At 42.7% G+C, this 22,282-nt stretch overlaps 1 protein-coding gene across 3 annotated transcripts in view; it reads right to left on the reverse strand.

The window, feature by feature from the left end:
• Positions 1-22,282, reverse strand: part of LOC124721331 (syntaxin-binding protein 5) — a 1,049,372-nt gene that overhangs the window by 310,462 nt on the left and 716,628 nt on the right. For all 3 annotated transcript variants that reach the window (XM_047246245.1, XM_047246244.1, XM_047246243.1), the window contains exons 7-9: positions 13,826-13,901; positions 8,258-8,412; positions 7,855-8,146 (exon numbers count right to left, since the gene is read on the reverse strand). In XM_047246245.1, coding sequence (XP_047102201.1) covers positions 7,855-8,146; positions 8,258-8,412; positions 13,826-13,901 — 523 coding nt within the window. The remainder of the gene's footprint in view (positions 1-7,854; positions 8,147-8,257; positions 8,413-13,825; positions 13,902-22,282) is intronic.

Raw genomic sequence — 22,282 nt, forward strand, 5'->3', positions numbered from 1 at the left:
AGTTTAATACACATAATGGTATCCACAACGAAGTATATGAACAATAAGTTTTCTGATATGTATTATCTCACTGTATTCCAATCAGGTGAATAATGATATAAGTCTTATGTGATCACTACATATTATTGGGAACACTCTCATATGAATGGATTTTCTAAAGCAGAGCTTTTAGTTAAATTTGAACACAAAGGTATTACATAATTCTTATAACAAAAACTAATACAAAAATATAAGTGTGTGACACTTCTAACTTTCTTTACCAAGGATTTCTCTGTAACATGTTTAAAAAGATGTTGTCTGCCAGAATTTGACTCCAGTTTCTTCTCAAAGCAAACCTGTGCTCCATAACCATAAAGTGAAACTGGATAATGAATAGTTCTTTAACAGATACCTAGTACTTTCTTAGCTATGTTAATTGCAATCGTCTTCCATAAAACTGCAGGAACATAGTCCTACTGTGGGCAAAATGTGTGGAAGAGAGCAAAATGTGCAAATAAAATCCAAGCAGTCTGAAGAGGTAAAGATGATGCAAGGCAGTTTTGGAAGAGCATGAACAAAGAAAGCAGAATATGTAAAGAAACCTACAAAAGGCATCAAAGTATGGGAGAAGCGGGGTTATCTGTATTATTTGGGGAAATATAAGAGTAGTAACCCACATAGATTCCACACCTGAGATCCGAGTTAGCAGTGGTGTTGTGCACCACAGCAGTCAGCAGATGCTAAAACCATCACAGGCCACCACTCATGGACGTGCATGGAGCCTCTCCTCCATCTACTCCTCTGGCTGGCCAGAAGAGTGCACAGAAGAGTAAAAAAGAGTCATATTCAGACATCATGGTTCATGATGTTATTATCTGCTCTGCCCTGGATAAGGAAGTCTGGCAACAGGCCCTCCAATTAGAGAACCCCTCCCTCAAAGACGTTTTGTCAACTGCTCAATCGTATGAGGTCTGACAGTGGTCAGCAGCTGGAAGCCTGTTGCAATGGCACAGCAGTAGAGGGTAGCCTGGCTGTATCCACTGTGGCTGGGGAGGATGATGTAGCGGCAGTACAAGCCAGTGCATCCAGCAGCTTCTGCACATCATGTAAAGTATTCCAGCCCATATGCAGATCTTGGCTCTCCACCACTGCCATCGGTAAACAGGTGCCTTTGTAGAAATGGTAAACAGCACAATCCCTTGTTAGGTGAGTTCACAGCTAAAGTTACCTTTAAATCAGTGACTCACACTGTTACCTTTATTGCCGTCCATGATGCTAATTTCGCAAACCTTTTCGGGCTTGACACTTTCAGGCCTTTGGCTTTTCAGTTACAGACTCCATACAGTTGGTATTTGCCAAAGTCCCCTATCAATCATTGGAATCTCTGTGCTCAAAACTTCAGGATATCTTTGCATAAGGGCTAAGAGCACACCACACACTCTCAAGCCCACATAACCTTGAAGCAGTTGGCTCATCCCAGATTTTTTTTTCATGCTAGGCAGATTACTACAGCCCTTTGCTCCCAAGTCACGGTGGATCTGGACCAACTCCCCTCTCTTCAGGGTTGTGGTTCCCATTTCCTCAACTGAATGGGCCACAACCCTTGTCATCGTAAAGAAAACCCCTGGTAAACTGGAACTTTTAGTGATTTTAAGGTCACCATGAATTCACAGCAGTCCGTGGTTGACAAATACCCATTGCCATGTCCAGATGAACTGCTCACATGCTTAGCAGAGATTCAGTTCTTCTCCAAACTTGACCTTTCTGAAGTATATCATCAGTTGCCCCTGTAGAAGGAGTCCAAGCATATCATGGTGTTTAATGAACCTTTCAGCCTGCATCAACACCAATGGTTGATATTTGGGTTGGCAAGTACCCCCCACAATTTTTCAGTGCTATCTGGAACAGGTCACATCCACTATTCTGCACTGTTTCAACTACCTGGATGACATTGTTGTTATGATGTACTATGAGCAACCACCTGCACAATCTCGGGACCTTTTTTCTAAGACTCCTGACCATGAGTCAGCACTGCAATCTACAGAAGTCAAAGTTTTTCCAACCATCTCTTGAATAAGTGGGCCATGCCATCTAGCAGCAGGGCGTTCCACCCATTGAGAGTCTTGTCTGGGCCACTGCGGACCTGCCACATGCCTTGTTGCAAGAACTGCAGGCTTTTCTTGGTAAAACTGTCTATTACCACCGGTTCATTCATGAGGCATCCACCACTGCATGCCCTCTTTACCTCCTCCTCCACAAAGGCACTTCCTTTGTCTGGCATGTGACCAGGCCTTCACCACATTGAAGTAAAGCCTTGGTTTGGCACAGTGTCTAGATACTTTTTATCCTGACAAATCACTGGTTTTGGCTATGGATACCTCACAGTACAGCATTGAGGTAGTCCTTGTCCCACCAGAATGCAGATGGCTCTGAGCAGCCACTGATGTTTGCATCAAAAGCCTCAGTATGGCATGGGTCCACTACTCCTAGGTTGAAGAGGAGGCTCTGACATTGTGTATGCCGTTACTGGAACTCATGTTTTCTTGTGCGGCACCAAATTCCATCGAATTACAAACCACAAGACATTAACTTCATTATTTAGTCCATCTGACGAGGTGTCCAATACAGTGACCCTCAGGCTACAGAAGTGAGCCTTGTTCAACTTCAAATGCAACTATGACATTCATTTTCACCCCATTGGGCACCATGCCAACACAGACACCTTATCCTGGGTACCCACTGGCCAGACCCCAGGTTTGATCGAGAAGAGCTCATGTGTTTTCATTTGGATATCTACTCCCGCCAAGCAGTAGACAGGTTTTTAATTACTAGTGTCTGTCACCAAGGCAACGACATCCAAACCTGTCCTCAAGTAGGTAGTCCACCTTGTTCAGAAGTGTTGGTTTCCTCTTCCTCCACGTCGCACTTCTGATCTGCTTCTTAACTACTTTGTCTTGTGCCATCATCTGTCGGTCTCAGATCCTCTTCACTGATGACACCGTTCCCAGGGTGGTCATCCCTGGTAGTTTGTGGCAGGATGTCTTACAGCTGTTACAGGGTGTTTCCCTCACCAAAGTCTTGGCTTGCAGACATGTGTACTGGTCCAGCGCTGGAGTATCTGGTTGCTGCATGTCCCCAGTGTGCTAGTCAACAGGCAGTTCCCAAGGCTTTGTTCTCACCATGCCTTCCAGCAATGCAGCCTGGGAACGCATCCACGTGGATTTTGCAGGCCCATTTCTGAATATATTTTTGCTGATTGTCATTGAGACATTTTTGTATTTTTCCGTATGTAGTCCAATGTTCTTGGCCACTACTGAAGTCACTATTCTGGTCCTAACATTTTTTTAGTGGAAGGTCTCCTGGTTACTCTCACTTCTGACAATGGGCCTCAGTTCTCATCTCTGACATTTCACGATTTCTGTGAGCAGTCAGGCATTTGCTGTGTTCGCTTCCCACCCTTTCCCCCCAATCTAATGGGGAAGCTGAGCATATTGTTCACACCTTTAAGACATAGATGGAAAAATATGTGCCAGAATTCCCCACTGAGGAGGCATTACAGTTTTTTTTTCTGATGGCCTAGCGTGTGACTCCAATTGGTTCCTGTAGCCCTGTCAAACTTCTCCACAGGTGCCAGCTGAGGATGTTGCTCCACCTCTTCCTCTGTCCAAGATCTCACTTGTCATCATGATCTGCTGTACTGAGGTTTCTGCTGGGGACAGCAGTCTGGGTGCACTGTTTGATCAGTGCCCCCATTGGTTAATTGCGGTCATCGTGTGTCAGAACAGTTGTTGTGTCCACACCCTCCAGACTGAGGACCAGGAGATCCATCACCATAGAAATCAAATACATGTCAGGTGGGTACTCACTCCCCCCACCCCCTCATCCTGGGCACAACACTGCCTTCACTGGAGGCCCGGTCTCTGGGTGCTGCCTATACAGTAGTGTTACACTCTCCTCTTCCACACACGTCACTGCCTCTGCCCGATGAGCCTGTAACTTCACAGCCTCCAGCAGCAGCTCTAGTAGCCTCCAGCTTGTGGACATACCCCTCACCAGTTTGATGTCTCCCGCACGACCTCAGCCTGCAGCAGAGTTGTCTCCACCTTCCACACCACCAATGGGTGCTGTCAGGGATCCCAGCTTTGACTACTGATTACCCATCATGCTGATGCTGTTGTCTTGGGCTCCTACAGCAGGGGAGGGATTTGGGGAGGGGGGCAGGTTTGGGGGTGGGAGAGGGTCGTGTGTGCATCTGCGCACTCCTTGCATTGGTCACTTTTGCCCTTTATCTGTATTCTAAGGTGTCCAGCGACTGGGAGTTGATCTCACCTCTCACCTCCGAGGCCTAGATGGACGTGGGTACTGTCTCCACATTGTGGCCATCCATACCTTTCCCAGGCAAGCAGTGATGCTCCACCCTCAAGGTGTGTAGGGGCGTAGTGACCCGCATAGATTTCCCACCTAGAGGTCGAGGCACAAAGTTGTATGGCGTGCCACCGTCAGAGGCCACCAACATGGATGTGTGCCACAGGAGTTGACAGATGCTAGAACCATCAGAGGCATTCATTCGTGGATGTACGTACAGCCCCTCTTCCGTGTACTCTACCAGTCAGCCGACAGCTTATATAGTCAGACCCAGCCAGCCTCACCTACACTTAAATACTGACATTCTGACTAGGATTATTCCTATTGGCAGTGTAGCCCCTCTATGGCAGGTGACTTCTTGTTACAAGTTATTTCTGTATGTAACAAAGTGTTGTGTCTGTCATTGTGTGTTCTTGTGGTTAGTACAATAATCTTACCAAAATGAGAAATCCCGCCTATGAAATTCTGCTACTGCAGTCTCCATTGTCAATAATTTCACACAGTGACAATTGTCCTACACAACATTTCAGTTCTATAATTATAATAATAATAATTTCAGTATAATAATTATACTGTGTGGCTTGTGCGATATACAAAACCAGTCAGATGACTTATAGTATGAGTTTCATCGATACTTGTTTCAGATGGGATTTTAGAGGAACACACGCACGCACGCACGCACGCAGAGCATTATTACTTCTCCCATATTATTTGAGGTGAATGACAGGATAATTCATTTTCTTTGCCCCCACTCCCTTAATTGTGTTCATGTTTTTCAGCCTCTTCTAAATAAATCTTTACAGGTAACAATGTCATCAAAATGTAATATGATTAATTCATATGGGTATTTCGGATGGTACGACACTTTTTGAATTTCAACAAGTTGTACAACATCCACTGGTGCCACAACATACCGAAAAATATTTTCTCTTAGCAGTGGTGCACAGGTACAATGTACAGAGCAGTTATAATTAAACTTTTGCTCCTTGAGAGGATGAAAAACACAATTGTAGGACAAAGAAACTTTGTGGAAACTTTGGCCATGGCATTTGAAAGAGAAATAATGAATAAACTACCGAAAGCATACATTTTCATTTCTGCATCAGATGGTAAGATTTGTTAATTGCACACCATTAAACATTCCAGGTTACAAATGTTGCTCAAAGTGATTTCCATTTGTATTAATGAGAGCCTGGAACTGCGGTCAAGATACCATTTCCTGGCTACTCAGAGCACTTTTTGAACGGTGGACCATGAAATGTTCATCTGTCGAGTACAGCTCGCACATCGCTTGAAGACAGCTCACTGCATGCAGCATTTTCAGCCATGGTAACAGTAAGACATTTAACAATTTGTGGCACGATTGGTCAACAGCCTCTCCAAAGAGCAATTCCGAAATTGTCAGTTATTTCAAACTTCTGTATCCTGTTCTTCAACCCCAGTGCAGAACGAGTACCTCTCCATATTCCTTTAATGTGTTGATACTTGGGAAGAATTGTTGTTTTGATAAAAAAAGTTTTATGAATAAAGTCCTGCTCATCTTGTCCAGACTCGTGCTAACTGTAATGCACACTGGTGCTTGTGTTTCAACACCGTGTCACTGTACCAATACTGGTGTGTAACAGCAAATCATGACACTAATACTACTAACAACATGTATCTCATGGTGCACAGTCTGAACATCATTCCTATAAAGGTGGGTACCTATACAGTAAACAGTTTTCCATCTACACTGACTCAGTTAATGAAAAGCTAATTATAGCAACCCTGTACTTGAAGGGCATCAAGAAACAGCAGAAGCTCCTGTAAAGTGCATTTATTTACTGACAACCAGTTTGAGTGAAGCAAACATCTTCAAGTCACAAACAACATTATATCAAATTATAGGAAAGTTCTTTGGCATTTAGTGCATAATAATTATCTGTTGCAGCAACTGTCACTTATATATGCATCCATTTTGAAAGTGGCATATGCTGCAGCTGATTAATGGTGATTATGTACTGGATGACAAGGGACCTTCCTTTAACTTTATGTAGTGATATCCCTGACTCAGAGATGGTCACTTGACCAAAACTGGTTTTGGTCATTCATGGTTCTATTCTTCACCTACGTACTGCTTATGTTAAAAGAAGAAGAATAAGACTAATAAGAAGAAGACTAAGGTGATTTTTTCCCCTTCAAACACTAACATTGGTCTTTAGTGATTTGTTGTAAATGCACAGACTGGTGACAAGGAAGTGTTTCTTGGGCAGAGGCCATATTACTATGAAAGGTGTTTTGAACTAGGATTGAGTAAGATGCTGATAGAGAGTGGGCACAAACTATATCACTTATGACACAGGCAACTTTATCAAAACATTGTGCAGTAGCCATTACCAAATGTCCTCCACTTAGCTTTGGGTGCTGTGCCACCCATTGTTTCCTTTTCTTATTTTGACACCAGTGAAGAGACAGTTCTGGTTTCATTTCAGGGTTAGAGCACAACTATCAATATACCAGAATTGATCACCAATCTCTATGACCACAAGTAAGTTCTGCTTTTGCAGAAGCACAAATCAAGATCGTAAGTCTGTCAGCAAGATTGAGGTGGGGCTAGTTCATGCCAGAAAATATAAGGAATCACAAGAGATTAACTGGATATGTGACCTCTCAAATCTCTTTGTGTTACATGTGTGATGTATTATGTTTGTCATAGTTCCAATTTTGGTGATTTGTCTCTATATACTACCATACAAAACTCTCAGTCAGTATTTCATTACTGGATTTGATTTTATCAGGTTTGACTGCCTTAATTTATTAACAGTTGCAGCCGCATGTCATCTGGACAACAGATTTAAAAATTTCAGTACAAATCTGGGTACAAGTGTCTTTCATGAATACAATGGAAGTCTAACAGAATGTACTGCATACTTCTTATCTCTTAACATGTCACATCCATATTTCAGAAGAAAATCTGCCTGGAGAAATGCTTATTCACCCATAGAATAAATATGGTGCACAGCATTCAAAATACAGAACCAATCGATACAAAACAAAATTGCAGTGCAGTTGAACAAAGGTGCTTGACACCAGTTACAGTTTTATCTTATAGAAGTTCTTCAAACACAAAACGACTTTTTGCTTCCCACCATATTTTTTTTTTAAATTTAGTCCTGATATTCACAGATAATGAAATTATGTTCTCCAACATGTTTTGTAAAAACAATATGGTTTCAGACCACCACCACCACCACCACCACCGCCGCTGCTGCTGCTGCTGCTGTGGGAGTAGAGGTAGTTGATGTGTCCACCCTACTATTGGTGCGTCTTTGAAATTAATAAAACAAATAATTCATGGTATCAAACAAATACCATGTGGATGATGATCATGTATGATACAACAGCCACAAATGAAACTGTCAAAAAGTAGAAATTTTTTAATACAATAACTCAAATTGATCTTACTTATAACACCAACAGAAATTATAGAGGTTTTAAGCATACAGCAGCTTGCTTAGATATACAACTTACCCTGTTAAAATAATTTCATAATAGCTGCATGAAGTTGTGCTCCACTCCCCACCACTCAAGGGCCACTCCTTCTCACTAAATCCTGTTCGATTCTTAGCACGAGCACCAACAGAATAAAAGGCTGGTATCAGATCAGAAGGGCAATCCGCAAAATAAGAGCAACATGTAACAGGGGATTCATGAATGTCCATAGGATATGGGTTTTCGAAACAAGGGTAGCCAGTTGTAAGAAGATCAATTACAACCAGGTCATTGTTCAACAGTACCACTATGGCGTAAGGCTCTTGGAAATCTAAAACAAATCAAAGCAACAAAATTATTAAAATTATCTCATTTTCCGTAAATGTAAATATCTGTCTCATTATGTGACAGTAAGGTTAACTTAATATTTGCAAATACAGACCACTTGTCCATGGACTTTCACATAATGTGATGAAGTCCACAACATTATGTTCCATCTCCAGTACTGTTGTTGTCTTTCCATGGATAACAGTTATACTTGGAGACCTTCCTGCCTTATCATATGTGAGACCTCCAGAAAATATGATGTAACTTTCCCTGTAAATGAAAAATTTCACTTGCTGCTATTTTCATACAGGTGTATAACCGACACAGAAACACTATGAAAAACTGCTTCACTGCAGTTGAAATGAGTAAACAATAATAATAATAATAATAATAATAATAATAATAATAATGTTTTGTACTGGAACAACAGCAAATAACAAATGTAGAAGAAGAACTGAAGTCTTCATGTGTACCTAAGTCAGTCAATATGAGGATGAAAAAATATATTTTGCATCAAACTTCACATAGATCTTAACATGGTACAAATGTTTCAGTGGTGTCCTACTCCTGACTGGTTAGCTCGTATATTATGTATCTGTAGCAGAGCTGATGATTCATTTTGTATCTAATATTTTGAAAGTGGATCTAACAGTTATTTCCTCCAGGTGCATGTATGTGTTGGTGTTGTCTCATTTATGTTCCAAACAGAATCAAGATGCTGTCAGTATAATGCCTCTACTTACAGCAGAGTTTGGCTCTTACCAGCCCCTATACCCTTTGATATGCATTTTTATTCCTCTACTCATGATGTTATTCCATGGAACAAGTCTTTTTTGTGTTTTCTTGCTCTGCAAATGAGATGAAAATGAAGTGTTACTAAAGTGGGTGCTAGAGAAGGAGGGGGGGGGGGGGGAAGAAGAGGGAAGGAGAGGGGAGGGAGGGAGGGAGAGAGGGAGGGAGGGAGGGAGGGAGGGAGGGAGGGAGGGAGGGAGGGAGGGAGGGAGGGAGGGAGGGAGAGGGAGAGGGAGAGAGAGAGAGAGAGAGTTAATTTTAGCAGACTCCTTAAAAACACTATTCCAGAACCTGCACAATTATGCTGGTCTTACTGAACCTCATTTTTCGATGATATTCCAGGAAATGCCTGGTGGCAGCCAATTCACTTGGTTGCTTCATTTGGTTGTGTCATTCACGTTACTTGCACCTCTATTGGGCTATTCTGATAGTCTTTTCCAGATATGACATGGCACATAGGCATAGATCATTTCTAATATTACAAAGCAGGGCTTAATCTTTGTTGGTGAGAGTGAATTCATTGGCAGCTGTGTTTCTATAACAAGATATCATTTTTTCTGGAAATGAAGCCAGCATAATGTATATAAGTAGCCAATGGCTTTTCTTTTCCTTTCTCAGTCTCCACCTGTCCACAGGCATTGTTCATTTTGACTGGAGGGGGAAAAAAAAAGATAAAAAAAAAAAAAAACACCACTTTATTTACCTGAATAATGATATCTATTGTGCACCATTTGTAGATGTCTCTGTTACTCAGTGAAGCTCTCTTTGCCTAATGGTGTGCAACATCTGTGGATCAAAGTACTAAGCACAGTAACTATTTATGACAGATGGTGATGTATCGAGGAGTGCATTTTCTACACACAATGAAGCCAAGAAATAGTCTGATCTTCTATTGACTAATACACAAAGAGTAAGCAGATGGCCCTTTTATTCAAGTGCCACCTTTCTTCTTCTTTCTCCTGGCCTTGTCTTATGTCTTCACAGGGTTGACATGTTTATAGGATTTGGCAATGTTAGTGGTAAATTGTGGCAGTGTGCCCTTCCTGTTGTGCTCTCTCATGTGGGAATGTGAGCATGTTTTCTAAATGTTTGTAAATCATGTAACTGAGAAGGGATGTGGGTACCAGCTCAGTATTCACCTAGTCAGGTTGGGATAGCACCTAAAAGCGACATCCAAGATTGCCAGCACAATGGCCCTCATCATTAATCAACTGACAGATATGATCAGCAGCCAGTGTGCCTCCCCAAATCCAAGAAGCAGCATGCTAATGAGTCCAGCTATCTGTTCAGGTCTTTTAGAGTTATATCATGTATTCTGCAATACAATGGACAGGGTTTGTGTGTTCCAAGAAATTGTGAGTCAAAATGTCCTGTATATACACTCCTGGAAATTGAAATAAGAACACCGTGAATTCATTGTCCCAGGAAGGGGAAACTTTATTGACACATTCCTGGGGTCAGATACATCACATGATCACACTGACAGAACCACAGGCACATAGACACAGGCAACAGAGCATGCACAATGTCGGCACTAGTACAGTGTATATCCACCTTTCGCAGCAATGCAGGCTGCTATTCTCCCATGGAGACGATTGTAGAGATGCTGGATGTAGTCCTGTGGAACGGCTTGCCAAGCCATTTCCACCTGGCGCCTCAGTTGGACCAGCGTTCGTGCTGGACGTGCAGACCGCGTGAGACGACGCTTCATCCAGTCCCAAACATGCTCAATGGGGGGACAGATCCGGAGATCTTGCTGGCCAGGGTAGTTGACTTACACCTTCTAGAGCACGTTGGGTGGCACGGGATACATGCGGACGTGCATTGTCCTGTTGGAACAGCAAGTTCCCTTGCCGGTCTAGCTATGGTAGAACGATGGGTTCGATGACGGTTTGGATGTACCGTGCACTATTCAGTGTCCCCTCGACGATCACCAGTGGTGTACGGCCAGTGTAGGAGATCGCTCCCCACACCATGATGCCGGGTGTTGGCCCTGTGTGCCTCGGTCGTATGCAGTCCTGATTGTGGCGCTCACCTGCACGGCGCCAAACACGCATACGACCATCATTGGCACCAAGGCAGAAGCGACTCTCATCGCTGAAGACGACACGTCTCCATTCGTCCCTCCATTCACGCCTGTCGCGACACCACTGGAGGCGGGCTGCACGATGTTGGGGCGTGAGCGGAAGACGGCCTAACGGTGTGCGGGACCGTAGCCCAGCTTCATGGAGATGGTTGCGAATGGTCCTCGCCGATACCCCAGGAGCAACAGTGTCCCTAATTTGCTGGGAAGTGGCGGTGTGGTCCCCTACGGCACTGCGTAGGATCCTACAGTCTTGGCGTGCATCCGTGCGTCGCTGCGGTCCGGTCCCAGGTCGACGGGCACGTGCACCTTCCGCCGACCACTGGCGACAACATCGATGTACTGTGGAGACCTCACGTCCCACGTGTTGAGCAATTCGGCGGTACGTCCACCTGGCCTCCCGCATGCCCACTATACGCCCTCGGTCAAAGTCCGTCAACTGCACATACGGTTCACGTCCACGCTGTCGCGGCATGCTACCAGTGTTAAAGACTGCGATGGAGCTCCGTATGCCACGGCAAACTGGCTGACACTGACGGCGGCGGTGCACAAATGCTGCGCAGCTAGCGCCATTCGACGGCCAACACCGCGGTTCCTGGTGTGTCCGCTGTGCCGTGCGTGTGATCATTGTTTGTACAGCCCTCTCGCAGTGTCCGGAGCAAGTATGGTGGGTCTGACACACCGGTGTCAATGTGTTCTTTTTTCCATTTCCAGGAGTGTAGGTTCACCTCTCCAACTAGTCTTTCGATAAGATTTTTGTTGAACTGAATATAGGCTGACATATTAGCATGCCTGGAGTATATAGCACAACAACAATCAAATTTTTCACCCATCTGGTCTCAAGATTCTGAAAATAATATACGAAGGTTGTACCAAAAGTAAGGTTCCCGTATCTTTTACAAATAGAAAACATTGTTTATTGTCATTAATTTATACATCGTTGAAAAGCTTCCACTTTTGTCTATTTTTCAATATGGTCTCCATTTCTTTCGACACACTTTTGAAGACGGTGCTCCAGCTTTTGTATTCCTATGTTGAAGGTGTCTCCTGCCAACCCGTTAAGGAAGCTCTTGAAGCATTTGCCACCTAACTGTTCCTTTAGCTTGGGGAAGAGTTGATAATTGCTGGGGGCTAAGTCCAGGCCATACGGGGGATGGGGCAAACAGTCCACCCAAATTTCTTTAGTAGCTCCCATGTTTGACAAGCGATGTGGGGTTGAGCATTGTCATAAAGAAGCACTACTCCCTCCATCAGTCGTCCTCTCTGGTGATTCTGGATTGCTCACCGGAGTTTGGTCACTGTTTCACAACATCCGTCTGAGTTTATTGTCATCCCCGGTTGCATAAAATCGATGAGAAGTACCCTCTTTCAATCCCAAAACACAGCTGCCATAACCTTTCCTGCCGACTGCGTTTGTTTGAATTTCTTTGGTGGCCGTGAACTGGAGTGACGCCACTGACGAGATTGTTGTTTTGTTTTGGGGGTGTAATGAAACACCCACATTTCATCTCCCATGATGATAGAGTGTCCAACCACTTCTCCTTGTTGCCTCCTCCCTCATACTGTTGAAGAAACTTGCGAGCACAGTCAAGGCGTTGCTCCTTGTATCCGCCAGTCAGCATCCGGGGGACCCAGTGAGCACACACCTTGCAATAACCCAACGTTTCTGTTAATGTACTGTCAGTTGTGCTGTGGGAAGCTTCAGGAATGTATTAAACAAGTTCACAGGAAGTGACCCTAAGATCTTTGAGCAGCTCACTGTTGATCTTCTGGACAATCGCATCAACAACCAGCGGTCTTCCACTCCGTTCTTCATCGTGAACTTCTGTGTGACCCTCTGCAAAAGCCCTGCACAATTTCCAGACATGCTGAATGGACATGCACTCTTCACCATAAACCTCAATCAGCTGCTGATGAATCCCCATGGGTGGTAAGTTCCTTGTGGGAAGAAACCGGGTTACTGCTGGAACCTCGCACTGGGCGGGAGCTGCGATCAACACATCCATCTATGGCAGCTGCCAAGCTAACACTGAGCGATGTAGTGAATCAAGACAGGCAGACTTGAGAGTGGGGAACCACTGCACACGGCACTGTTGTTGGATTTAGCCTAGCACCTTTCCTCGAGGCTGTAGCTCATTGGGAATCTTACTTTTGGTACAACGCTTGTACAATACTCATAAGTAGGGACATCACACTGAAACTTCCTTATCCAGAAGTACCTGATGAGTGAGATGATGTACAAATTCAGTAGAGTTGTAAAGGTGGTCCTCATTTCCTCACGTACCGGCTGTAAGCACACTTAAGATTTTTATCAGCTTGTACCCAAGTGCACAAAAGTTACTAATCAATACTTATTAAAAGAATACTTTCTTTTTATAGCTTAGGAAGCCCTTATAATTTTGTTGGCACAGCTGCTTGTGTTGCAAGTTGTGAGTTTGTTGTCATTACTCAACATTTGATAGTTAACGGCCAATAGAAAACAGTAGCACTCATGCTGAAGACAATTCTTACTTGTACTGCCATGAATTAGATAAACAGAAAACAGGTATTCACATGTTATTTAATTACTATAGCAGCTATCAGTCTTAAGGACACACTGCCAAAGAAGAATGTGTATGGTTTCTACACTGTACCAGTTTTGAGGAGAAACTAATACTGAAAGCCAAAGAAAGCAATGCTCCCATTCAGCAGATTTTAATCATTGTTTTAGCCTTTATGTACAGCTTACAGGACATAACCTCTGCTTTCAATACCTACAATTACCTTCTGTATGCATGAATCTATTTTGTTATTTTAGTTATTACCCACCCTGTTCTGGATGTTTTCCACTCCACTTTCTGGATAGGTTTACAAGATTCCAGTTTTCCATCCTTGTTTGTCTTAGCTAGAAAGGAAGTAAATAGATGAGTGAATAGTTTTAGTAACTGAAACTATATGTAAAATGACAAATTATTTGGTTAGGAAAGGAAACACTGTTCTGCATAACTGAATAGCTGTTTACATGAATAATTTTAATTTCACAACTAGCAATAATAATTATGCATATGTTTGTACACATTAAATGAGAAATGGAACAACTTGTTATTTAATCCTATTATGGCATGTGAACCAGATAACTTAAAACTGAAATTTTAAACTTGATCATTAAAAAGAAAATTCAATTGAGGAGACTTAAATTACAAGAAGACAGACTGGCTCGTCAGTACTTTACTCTAGCGGGTGAGATTCTGAGTCCTGCCTATACAAACATATGAAAGTACAGAAAACTATCTAAGTCATTTTGTAGAGCATGCTCACGTACTAGGTACTGAGTACTGGGTGACCCCAAGATGGACACTTCTGTGTCCATTCATGCACTCAACCAGTTTCAAGGTGGTCATTCTCTCTTTTCTCCCTGGGGAAGGAGTAATACTTGAAGGCACACGTAAACTGGTCATTCTGTCCCACAGTAATGTAATAAACTTAATTATTTCACTGTCAACAACATGATTGCTGCTAAAATATTTGTTGTTTCTGAATGTTTCCACAGGTTTCCAAATCTGTGTAGCTGCCAATGATAGTTACAGTATGCAGCCTTTCTGACCAGTTGAAACAATGTTTTTGTTGTATTCTTCTTCTTATGTTGAAAAGAATACCTATGAAAGCCACGAGTGACTTTTTTTTTAAGTACAGATTTTTATCTGAAATTGTCTCAACATCTCTCCAATTTTGTTGCAAAATTATAAATAAAACCTTTTGAAGGTACTTACACTATACAGGTCATTACTTTGTGAATGCACTTAGCATCAATTTTATATGGTTGCCTTCTTACTCTACTTACGAACAACATATGAATGCACTCAGTATCTACCACCACAGCATGTACTCCAGTTTCTACAATTTCACCATGTTGATAAACATTTTGAGCTAAGCAGTATGCTCTCAGAATCCCTCCCTAAGTCAAATCTAGTAACACAAACAGAAGTGTGTCCCATGAACAATGATAAATGACTTGTGATGATTTCCACAAGAACTTCCAGACTATCAATGAAGCATCAGTTAAACAAAACACAAATTGCAAAGTTTTTGCCAAATGATACCTTGTATTGGGTAAGACTTCTACAAATGTCTCTCTTCATTTGGTAAAACAAGATGAGAAAAACTGAAACTTCCAGTTATTTGTTCAATGAATCCCAATGTAATTACAGATGGACCAGCAGCTCAACAAGCAAAAGCAGCAGAAGGAATCATCTATATCATTCTTAGGATAACCATATGAATTTTAACCTACAGTGATCCAAGGGAACCATAAAAAACTGAAATCAAAATTGTCGCATGAAAATTTTAACCTTGCTCCTCCCAAATAAAAATTTCATTCTGGAGCATATGATAGTCCAAAATAACAAAAAACATAAAAATGTATTATTATTCCACACGAGCAAGCCTATTTTGAACACTGTCTCCACAGGTAACGTGCAAAAAGATTACCAGTATTGATTTATGGCTTCAGCCATATTATTTTAAAGTGGTCACTCTATTACCATCATCAGAGGGATTTAGTTCTTTTGCAGTCATGGAATGTGCTTGTGACATGTACCTGTGCCATCTAGTTTATAGAAAGTGATGGAACAAGAAGTTTATGTGCTGTCTTGCATAGTTAACTGACTAAATACCCATGTTGCATGTTCCTTAGCACACCATCTGTTTATGTCAATACATGTTTTATAATCACAATATTTTGCAGATGTTACAATGCTAATACCTGTGTATTAAGGAGACAAATGATCTCTCAGCACAAGGCTCCACTATTCAACACCTGAGGAAGGTGTAGTAATGATAATCTCAGAACACGTTATGCACACAGGAATCTTCCAAAAGGAGAGACAGATGGTGAAGGGAGGCAGTTGACTTATCAGCTCTATGACTGCATCTATGTTTTACTCTAAATTATGCCTACTTTAGGAATGACAGTCATACAGAAAACAGTGGGGTGAGGCTCAGGTGGGAAACAAAGCATGCTTTCAACAAATATCAAGAGAATTCTAACAACAACAACCATCTACTTTTGCCATATATTCATCCCAACACACCACGCTGCAGGCTAGTGTAAATTATGTTAAATTTGGCTTATTAATTTTTGCTGATATACAAGTGAATTCCAGAGTGCTGTCATTTAATACTAAGTGAATTTATTCCAGTAATAGTGTCCTTTGCAACAGTGCTACATTTTCTGTACACCAGCGATATCAGAACTGAAAAGCATTGTGAACTGAAAAATAAACAACATATGTCCAGTTGCTGTGTAGAGGCCAGGCCAGTGGTAACAGCTGAAGTCTCAATTCCAGGTATAGTAGAGTTGATCAGCTCTGAGGTAAATGCTACAATCCACAAAGAATTCTCAACCTGATTATATGCAACAACGGCATCAGTCTTAGTGAAACTTCATGAAATTGTTGCACTGGTGCACATTCAGCGTTTGAGTCTGTGGTGAGAGGTCAAAGCTTACTACTTTCTTAGCTTACTACTTTCTTTCCCAACCCCCACCTCCAGTTAACAAAATAACTTTTCAACTTCACCTCTCACCCCCGTTTTAGCTTGTCACACCACGGATGCCTACGATTTTAATCATAATAACAATAATATATACAAAATCTTCTGACAAAGTAATTATTTGTTTATACCAGTGTTTAGTGTACTGCTTTGCTATAACATCCAAGAAATAGCAATTAAGAAAAAATATAGCATCTAAAAAGCATATATCTGCAAATTTGAGAAGTATGTGGCATGCAATAAATTTTATGTCGACAATGTCAAAATTTACATAATATAATAACTAAGTATGCAATCACCATCATAACCACTAAGACTGTGAACAGGTCTGCAGACTACAGCTATGAAAGTATGTATGTGAGTCAGTCATTCACCTATGTTGATGAAATCGGATTTTCTGTTCTCCCCTTTGAACCGTCCCTCCCTTTCCACTTCTTCTTCTTCTTCTTCTTCTTCTTCTGTCAGTTCTATCTGTGGACTCTCAAATCATTTTGGATTTGGTCTTCACAACACTTATTATGGTCAGCCTGTGAATGTGTGCCTTTTACTGGCTGGCATGTTACTGGTCAGGCTGCAAGGCCAGACACATGGCCAGGTCCTCACATTAGAAACTGAAAACTATATAGCTCGCAATTTCTGCAATTCATTGACATTTTGAGACTCTTGGTTTTCATGCTACTTTATTGTTAGCTGTCATATTTGGGAACTGAAGTATGTAAAAATATAGACACTTCCACTAAAAAGTGGTTTGGATTGGGGGAAGGAGGGGTAAGCTGACCCTAATGAACCCTCCACTTCCTTCCATCTGTTGACTAATTAATTTCTTAAAAATCTCTGATTTGGCGTATGAAAGGAAAAAAATCTGAGGCTTGGAAGAAAAACTGTATACTACTGTTAAACTAACAAAGAAATAGCCCAAACCTGTTAAAAAACCACTGAAAATGAGAATACACAGTCAGCTAGCTCATGCAGACTGAAAATAAAAAAGAAGCCTGGACGTGAGCATGCCATACTTCAACACAAACCACTGAGTGGTTCAAGTACTATCAGATCTTATAAAATCCCAAGAAACAAGAATCAAGTCTGTTCATTGCTGAAATAGCACAGACGGGCATAACGATCAGAGAAGACCTCACGTGGGAATGTCTGACAATTATGAAAAACATTATCTCTCAGTTCAGTCTACATTGTGTGTTGAATCAAAATGACAGGATGATAATAATAGAGACTGCAACCAGACAGAATAGAGTTACAGATGAGGCAGAACTGAATAATATAAAATAGATAGTTATTCTATTCTTGAGAATATTCGTGTCATTGTGAAGCCTTTTAGCTAACACTATCGTCGATACACAATTTCAGTTACTACTATTAGACTGTATAATTACTTTTCATTTTCATCTGCAATTTACAAATGGTTCAAATGGCTCTGAGCACTATGGGACTTAACATCTGAGGTCATCAGTCCCCTACAACTTAGAACTACTTAAACGTAACTAACCTAAGGACATCACACACATCTATGCCCAAGGCAGAACTCGAACCTGCGACCATAGTAGCCACGCGGTTCCAGACTGATGCGCCTAGAATCACTCGGCCACAACGACCGGCTGCAGTTTTCAATTAGTTTGAAATAATTAACTTTAGATATTGCTATTTCTTCTTGATTACTTTAATTACATATAGTTCTGGTGGTCTCTGTTTTTAACCGCTAATCATATGTATTTTAAACTGTGTTGCCACAGTAAAACCTATAAATGAAATGTTGCTTTGTATTCTAACTTTTTACGTATCCTTTCACAGTTATTTTTCTTTATCAGCATTATCAGCCCTGCACACCTTCCTGTCTTTTCTTACACGCTTATCTGTATTATGCACAAGAAATCACATCCATTATTGCCATTTCATGACACAAGGAAAAGGGAACGTATCCGGAAAAGGCGATCATTGAGTGCACCACTGCATACAAAAAGCAATCAGCTTCATTTGAGCAAAGAAAGATGCATCATATCTTCACTCCAAGTGTAATAATCCAGTTGTGTAAAGAAATATACGTACAGGATGGTAGATACAGTTTGTGTAAAATGACACAGTTCTATGTACTCCACCTGTGCACTACAATTTACCATGAAACTGTCTTTACATTAAGCAGCTAAATGTTGCTGACCTCATTCACATATCATTGTTCCCTGGAGCCTATTACATTGTTTGTTCATTATTGTTTTATGCTCAGAGAGTAAAAGAACACTAGGCTATTTTAAGCTGAGGAATGAAGCACCTAAATGAAGAAGTAAGTTGTTTTCTATTTATTAGATCTGTTAATTTACCATTCTTGCAATAGGAAGGAGATGTGGTGTTCCAACAGGCTAATGCTCATTCACATACACTGGGAAATAAAATCTGTACACCTGGAAAGAGATGTTGATTTTGATCAGATGACAGCATATGCCACCTGGAGGATAGTAGATGTACTGATAATGGTTTCATCTATTTCTGCCAACAGACAGCGTAGTGGCATACCTACCAGAACTCCATCTGTGTCCAGCCTTTAATAGGGAATGCTCACAGCCGGAAGGCTCAGTGTGGTGCAAATGTGTGATCAAGCAGGCAACCATGCCATGAAGATGCATTTATGCTTTCTGCAGCCAACTGAGCGAGTTTGAAAGGGGTCAAATTGTGGCCTTCTGAGTGACTGGATGGTCCTGTTGGAGAATCGTCACACAAGTTGGATGTGCTGTGCCAGTTGTGCAACAATCCTGGTATCAGAGCCTGCATGAACATTCTCACAACCATAGATGATTTTCTGGACGTCCACATAGAACAGATGCCCACCAGGATTGTCGTATTGGTTGGTTGGTTTGTTTAAAAGATGGGGGAAGGAACCAAACTGCTAGGTCATTGGTCCCTTGTTCCAAATAAAACAATGGCACAAGGGTGAGAATAAACCAAGCGAAACTGACAACACAATATGGAGAGAAAGGACAAACCACAAGAACAACAGAAGGGCAACAAACACTTAAATGGACAAAAGGGGAGATTAAAACCACAGAAATGCAAGAAACAGGTAGAAGAGGTTAAAATGACAAAACAGATTGTCATGGCTGGCTGACCATGAGAATAAAAAGAAGATGCCAGCCACTCTGCAACACATGAAAACCTCCACCCTAAAAAGACTAGGATGGAGGGCACAGAGGGATAAAGGACATGCGCTAAAACTTAGATCAAATGATAAACCTCACCCGCATGAATAAAACATAAAACTTAATCAGCCAATGAGGCAGTGTCAGATAAAATTAGCGGCAACAACTCTGGTAACCGAAGATATCATCGCAGGGCAGTCGAAGTGGGACAGTGCACCAGGATATAGGCCACTGTCAACCGGGTGCTACATCGACACTGAGGCGGGTCTTCATGATGCAGGAGGTAGCTGTGGGTCACCCAAGCATGGCCGGCAGAGAACCACAGAGTCCCTGACAGAGGCCCACATGGAGGACTGCCACACATTTGCAGTCTCCTTAATGGCATGCAGTTTGTTGTGCGTACCGAGACTATGCCATTCTGTCTCCCAAAGCCAAAAAACCTGGCAGCGTAAAAATGAATGCAGGTCAGTTATTGGAATGCTGATCTCCATAAGCAGTTTCCATGTAGCCTGTTTGGCCAGCATGTCAGGAAGTTCATTGCCTGGGATTCCGATGTGTCCTGGGGTCCGCACAAACACCACTGAACGACCAGTCCATTCCAGGCCATATATGGACTCCTGGATGGTTGCTACCAAAGGATGACAAGGGTAGCACTGGTTGATAGACTGTAGGCTGCTCAAGGAGCCAGTACACAGAGGAAATGACTCCCTTGGGCTTGAACGGATGTGCTCAAGAGCACAAGATATAGCCACCAGTTCTGCAGTGAAAACACTGCAGCCAGTGGGTGTGGAATGCTGTTCAAAATGTCCACCGTGGACATACAAGAAGCCAATGTGACCAACAGCCATCGAGCCATAGGTGTAAACCACTTCATGGCCTCGATACATGTCAAGAATCGAGAGGACGAACTGCAATTGTAAGCCCTGACCTGGGCCGCCAATGCGGGAGATGAACCGCCATGTGTGCAAAAAGGAGACGGTAATTCGGATGCACAGGAGAACTATGAACATGTGCGAGCAGTTGTGCACACATGACCTGCAATGGAGGGACTCCAGCCTCCGCCAGGATGCTGGGCGTCGGACTCATCCTAAAAGCTTCCGTCGCTAGTCGAACACCACAGTGGTGCACTGGGTCGAGTAAACGCAATGCTGAGAGCACAGCCGAACCATAAACCAGACTCCCATAATCAAGGCAGGATTGAACAAAGGCTCTATAGAGCTGCAGCAGCGTAGAGCGATCTGCACCCCAGTTAGTATAGCTCAGGCAGCGGAGGGCATTGAGGTACCACCAGCACTTCTGCTTAAGCTGACGGAGGTGTGAAAGGCAAGTCAATCAGGCATTGAAATCAAGTCCTAAAAATCGATATTTCTTCACTACAGTGAGGGGATAGTCACTAAGATAAAGTTCTGATTCTGGATGAACCGTACAACACCAACAGAAGTGCACAACACACGACTTTGTGGCCGAAAACTGGAAGCCGTGGGCTAGAGCCCATGACTGCGCCTTGTGGATGGCTCCCTGTAGGTGCCACTCAGCAACACCAGTACTGGTGGAGCAGTACAAAAAGCAGAAGTCGTCTGCATACAGAGAGGGTGAGATGGACAGTCCTACAGCTGCTGCTAGACCATTAATGGCCACTAAAAATACAGATACACTCAATATAGAGCCCTGTGGGACCCCATTCTCCTGGATATGGGGCGGGGGGGGGGGGGGGGAGGGGGGGAACTGTGAGAGGCACCAACTTGGACATGGAAAATACAAAGCGATAGGAAATTCTGGATAAAAATCGGGAGTGGGCCTCAGAGACGCCACTCGTATAATGTGGCAAGGATATAATGTTGCCAGGTGGTGTCATACGCTTGTTGTAAATCAAAAAAGATGGCAACAAGGTGTTGGCATCTGGAAAAGGCTGTTCGGATGCAGACTCAAGGGACAGAAGATTATCAGTGGTAGAGCGACCCTGGCGGAAGCCACCCTGACAAGGAGCCTGTAGGCCACGTGACTCCAGGACCCAACCCAACCTCTGACACACCATATGTTCCAGCAGCTTACAAAGAATGTTAGTGAGGCTGATGGGCCAATAGCTATCCACATCAAGTGGTTTTTTTTTCCGGGTTTGAGCACTGGTATAATGGTGCTCTCTCATCAGTGCGATTGAAAGACGCCATCGCACCAGATCCGGTTGAAGGTCATGAGGAGATGTCGCTTGTAGCCAGACGAGAGATGTTTAATCATCTGACTGTGGACCTGATATGGCCCAGGAGCTGTGTCATGGCACTGTAAAAGGGGCTGAGGAGCTCCCACTCTGTAAATGGGGTGTTATAAGGTTCACTGTGGCATGTAGTGAATGAGAGGACTTTCCCTTCCATCCGCCATTTGAGAGTGCGAAAGGATGGGGGGTTGCTCAGCAAAGTGCTCGGCAATTGTGTTTGCGTTGGTACATAACACACCATTGATGTTAATGCCAGTGATACCTGTCGGGGTCTGGTACCCAGAAACATGTTTGATCTTCATCTAGACTTGGGAAGGTGACATACAACACCCTATGGTCGAGACATACCTCTCCAAACACTCCTGTTTCCATCATTATATAAGT

Source organism: Schistocerca piceifrons, chromosome X, assembly GCF_021461385.2.
Source record: "Schistocerca piceifrons isolate TAMUIC-IGC-003096 chromosome X, iqSchPice1.1, whole genome shotgun sequence".
NCBI classification, from domain to species: Eukaryota; Metazoa; Arthropoda; class Insecta; order Orthoptera; family Acrididae; genus Schistocerca; species Schistocerca piceifrons.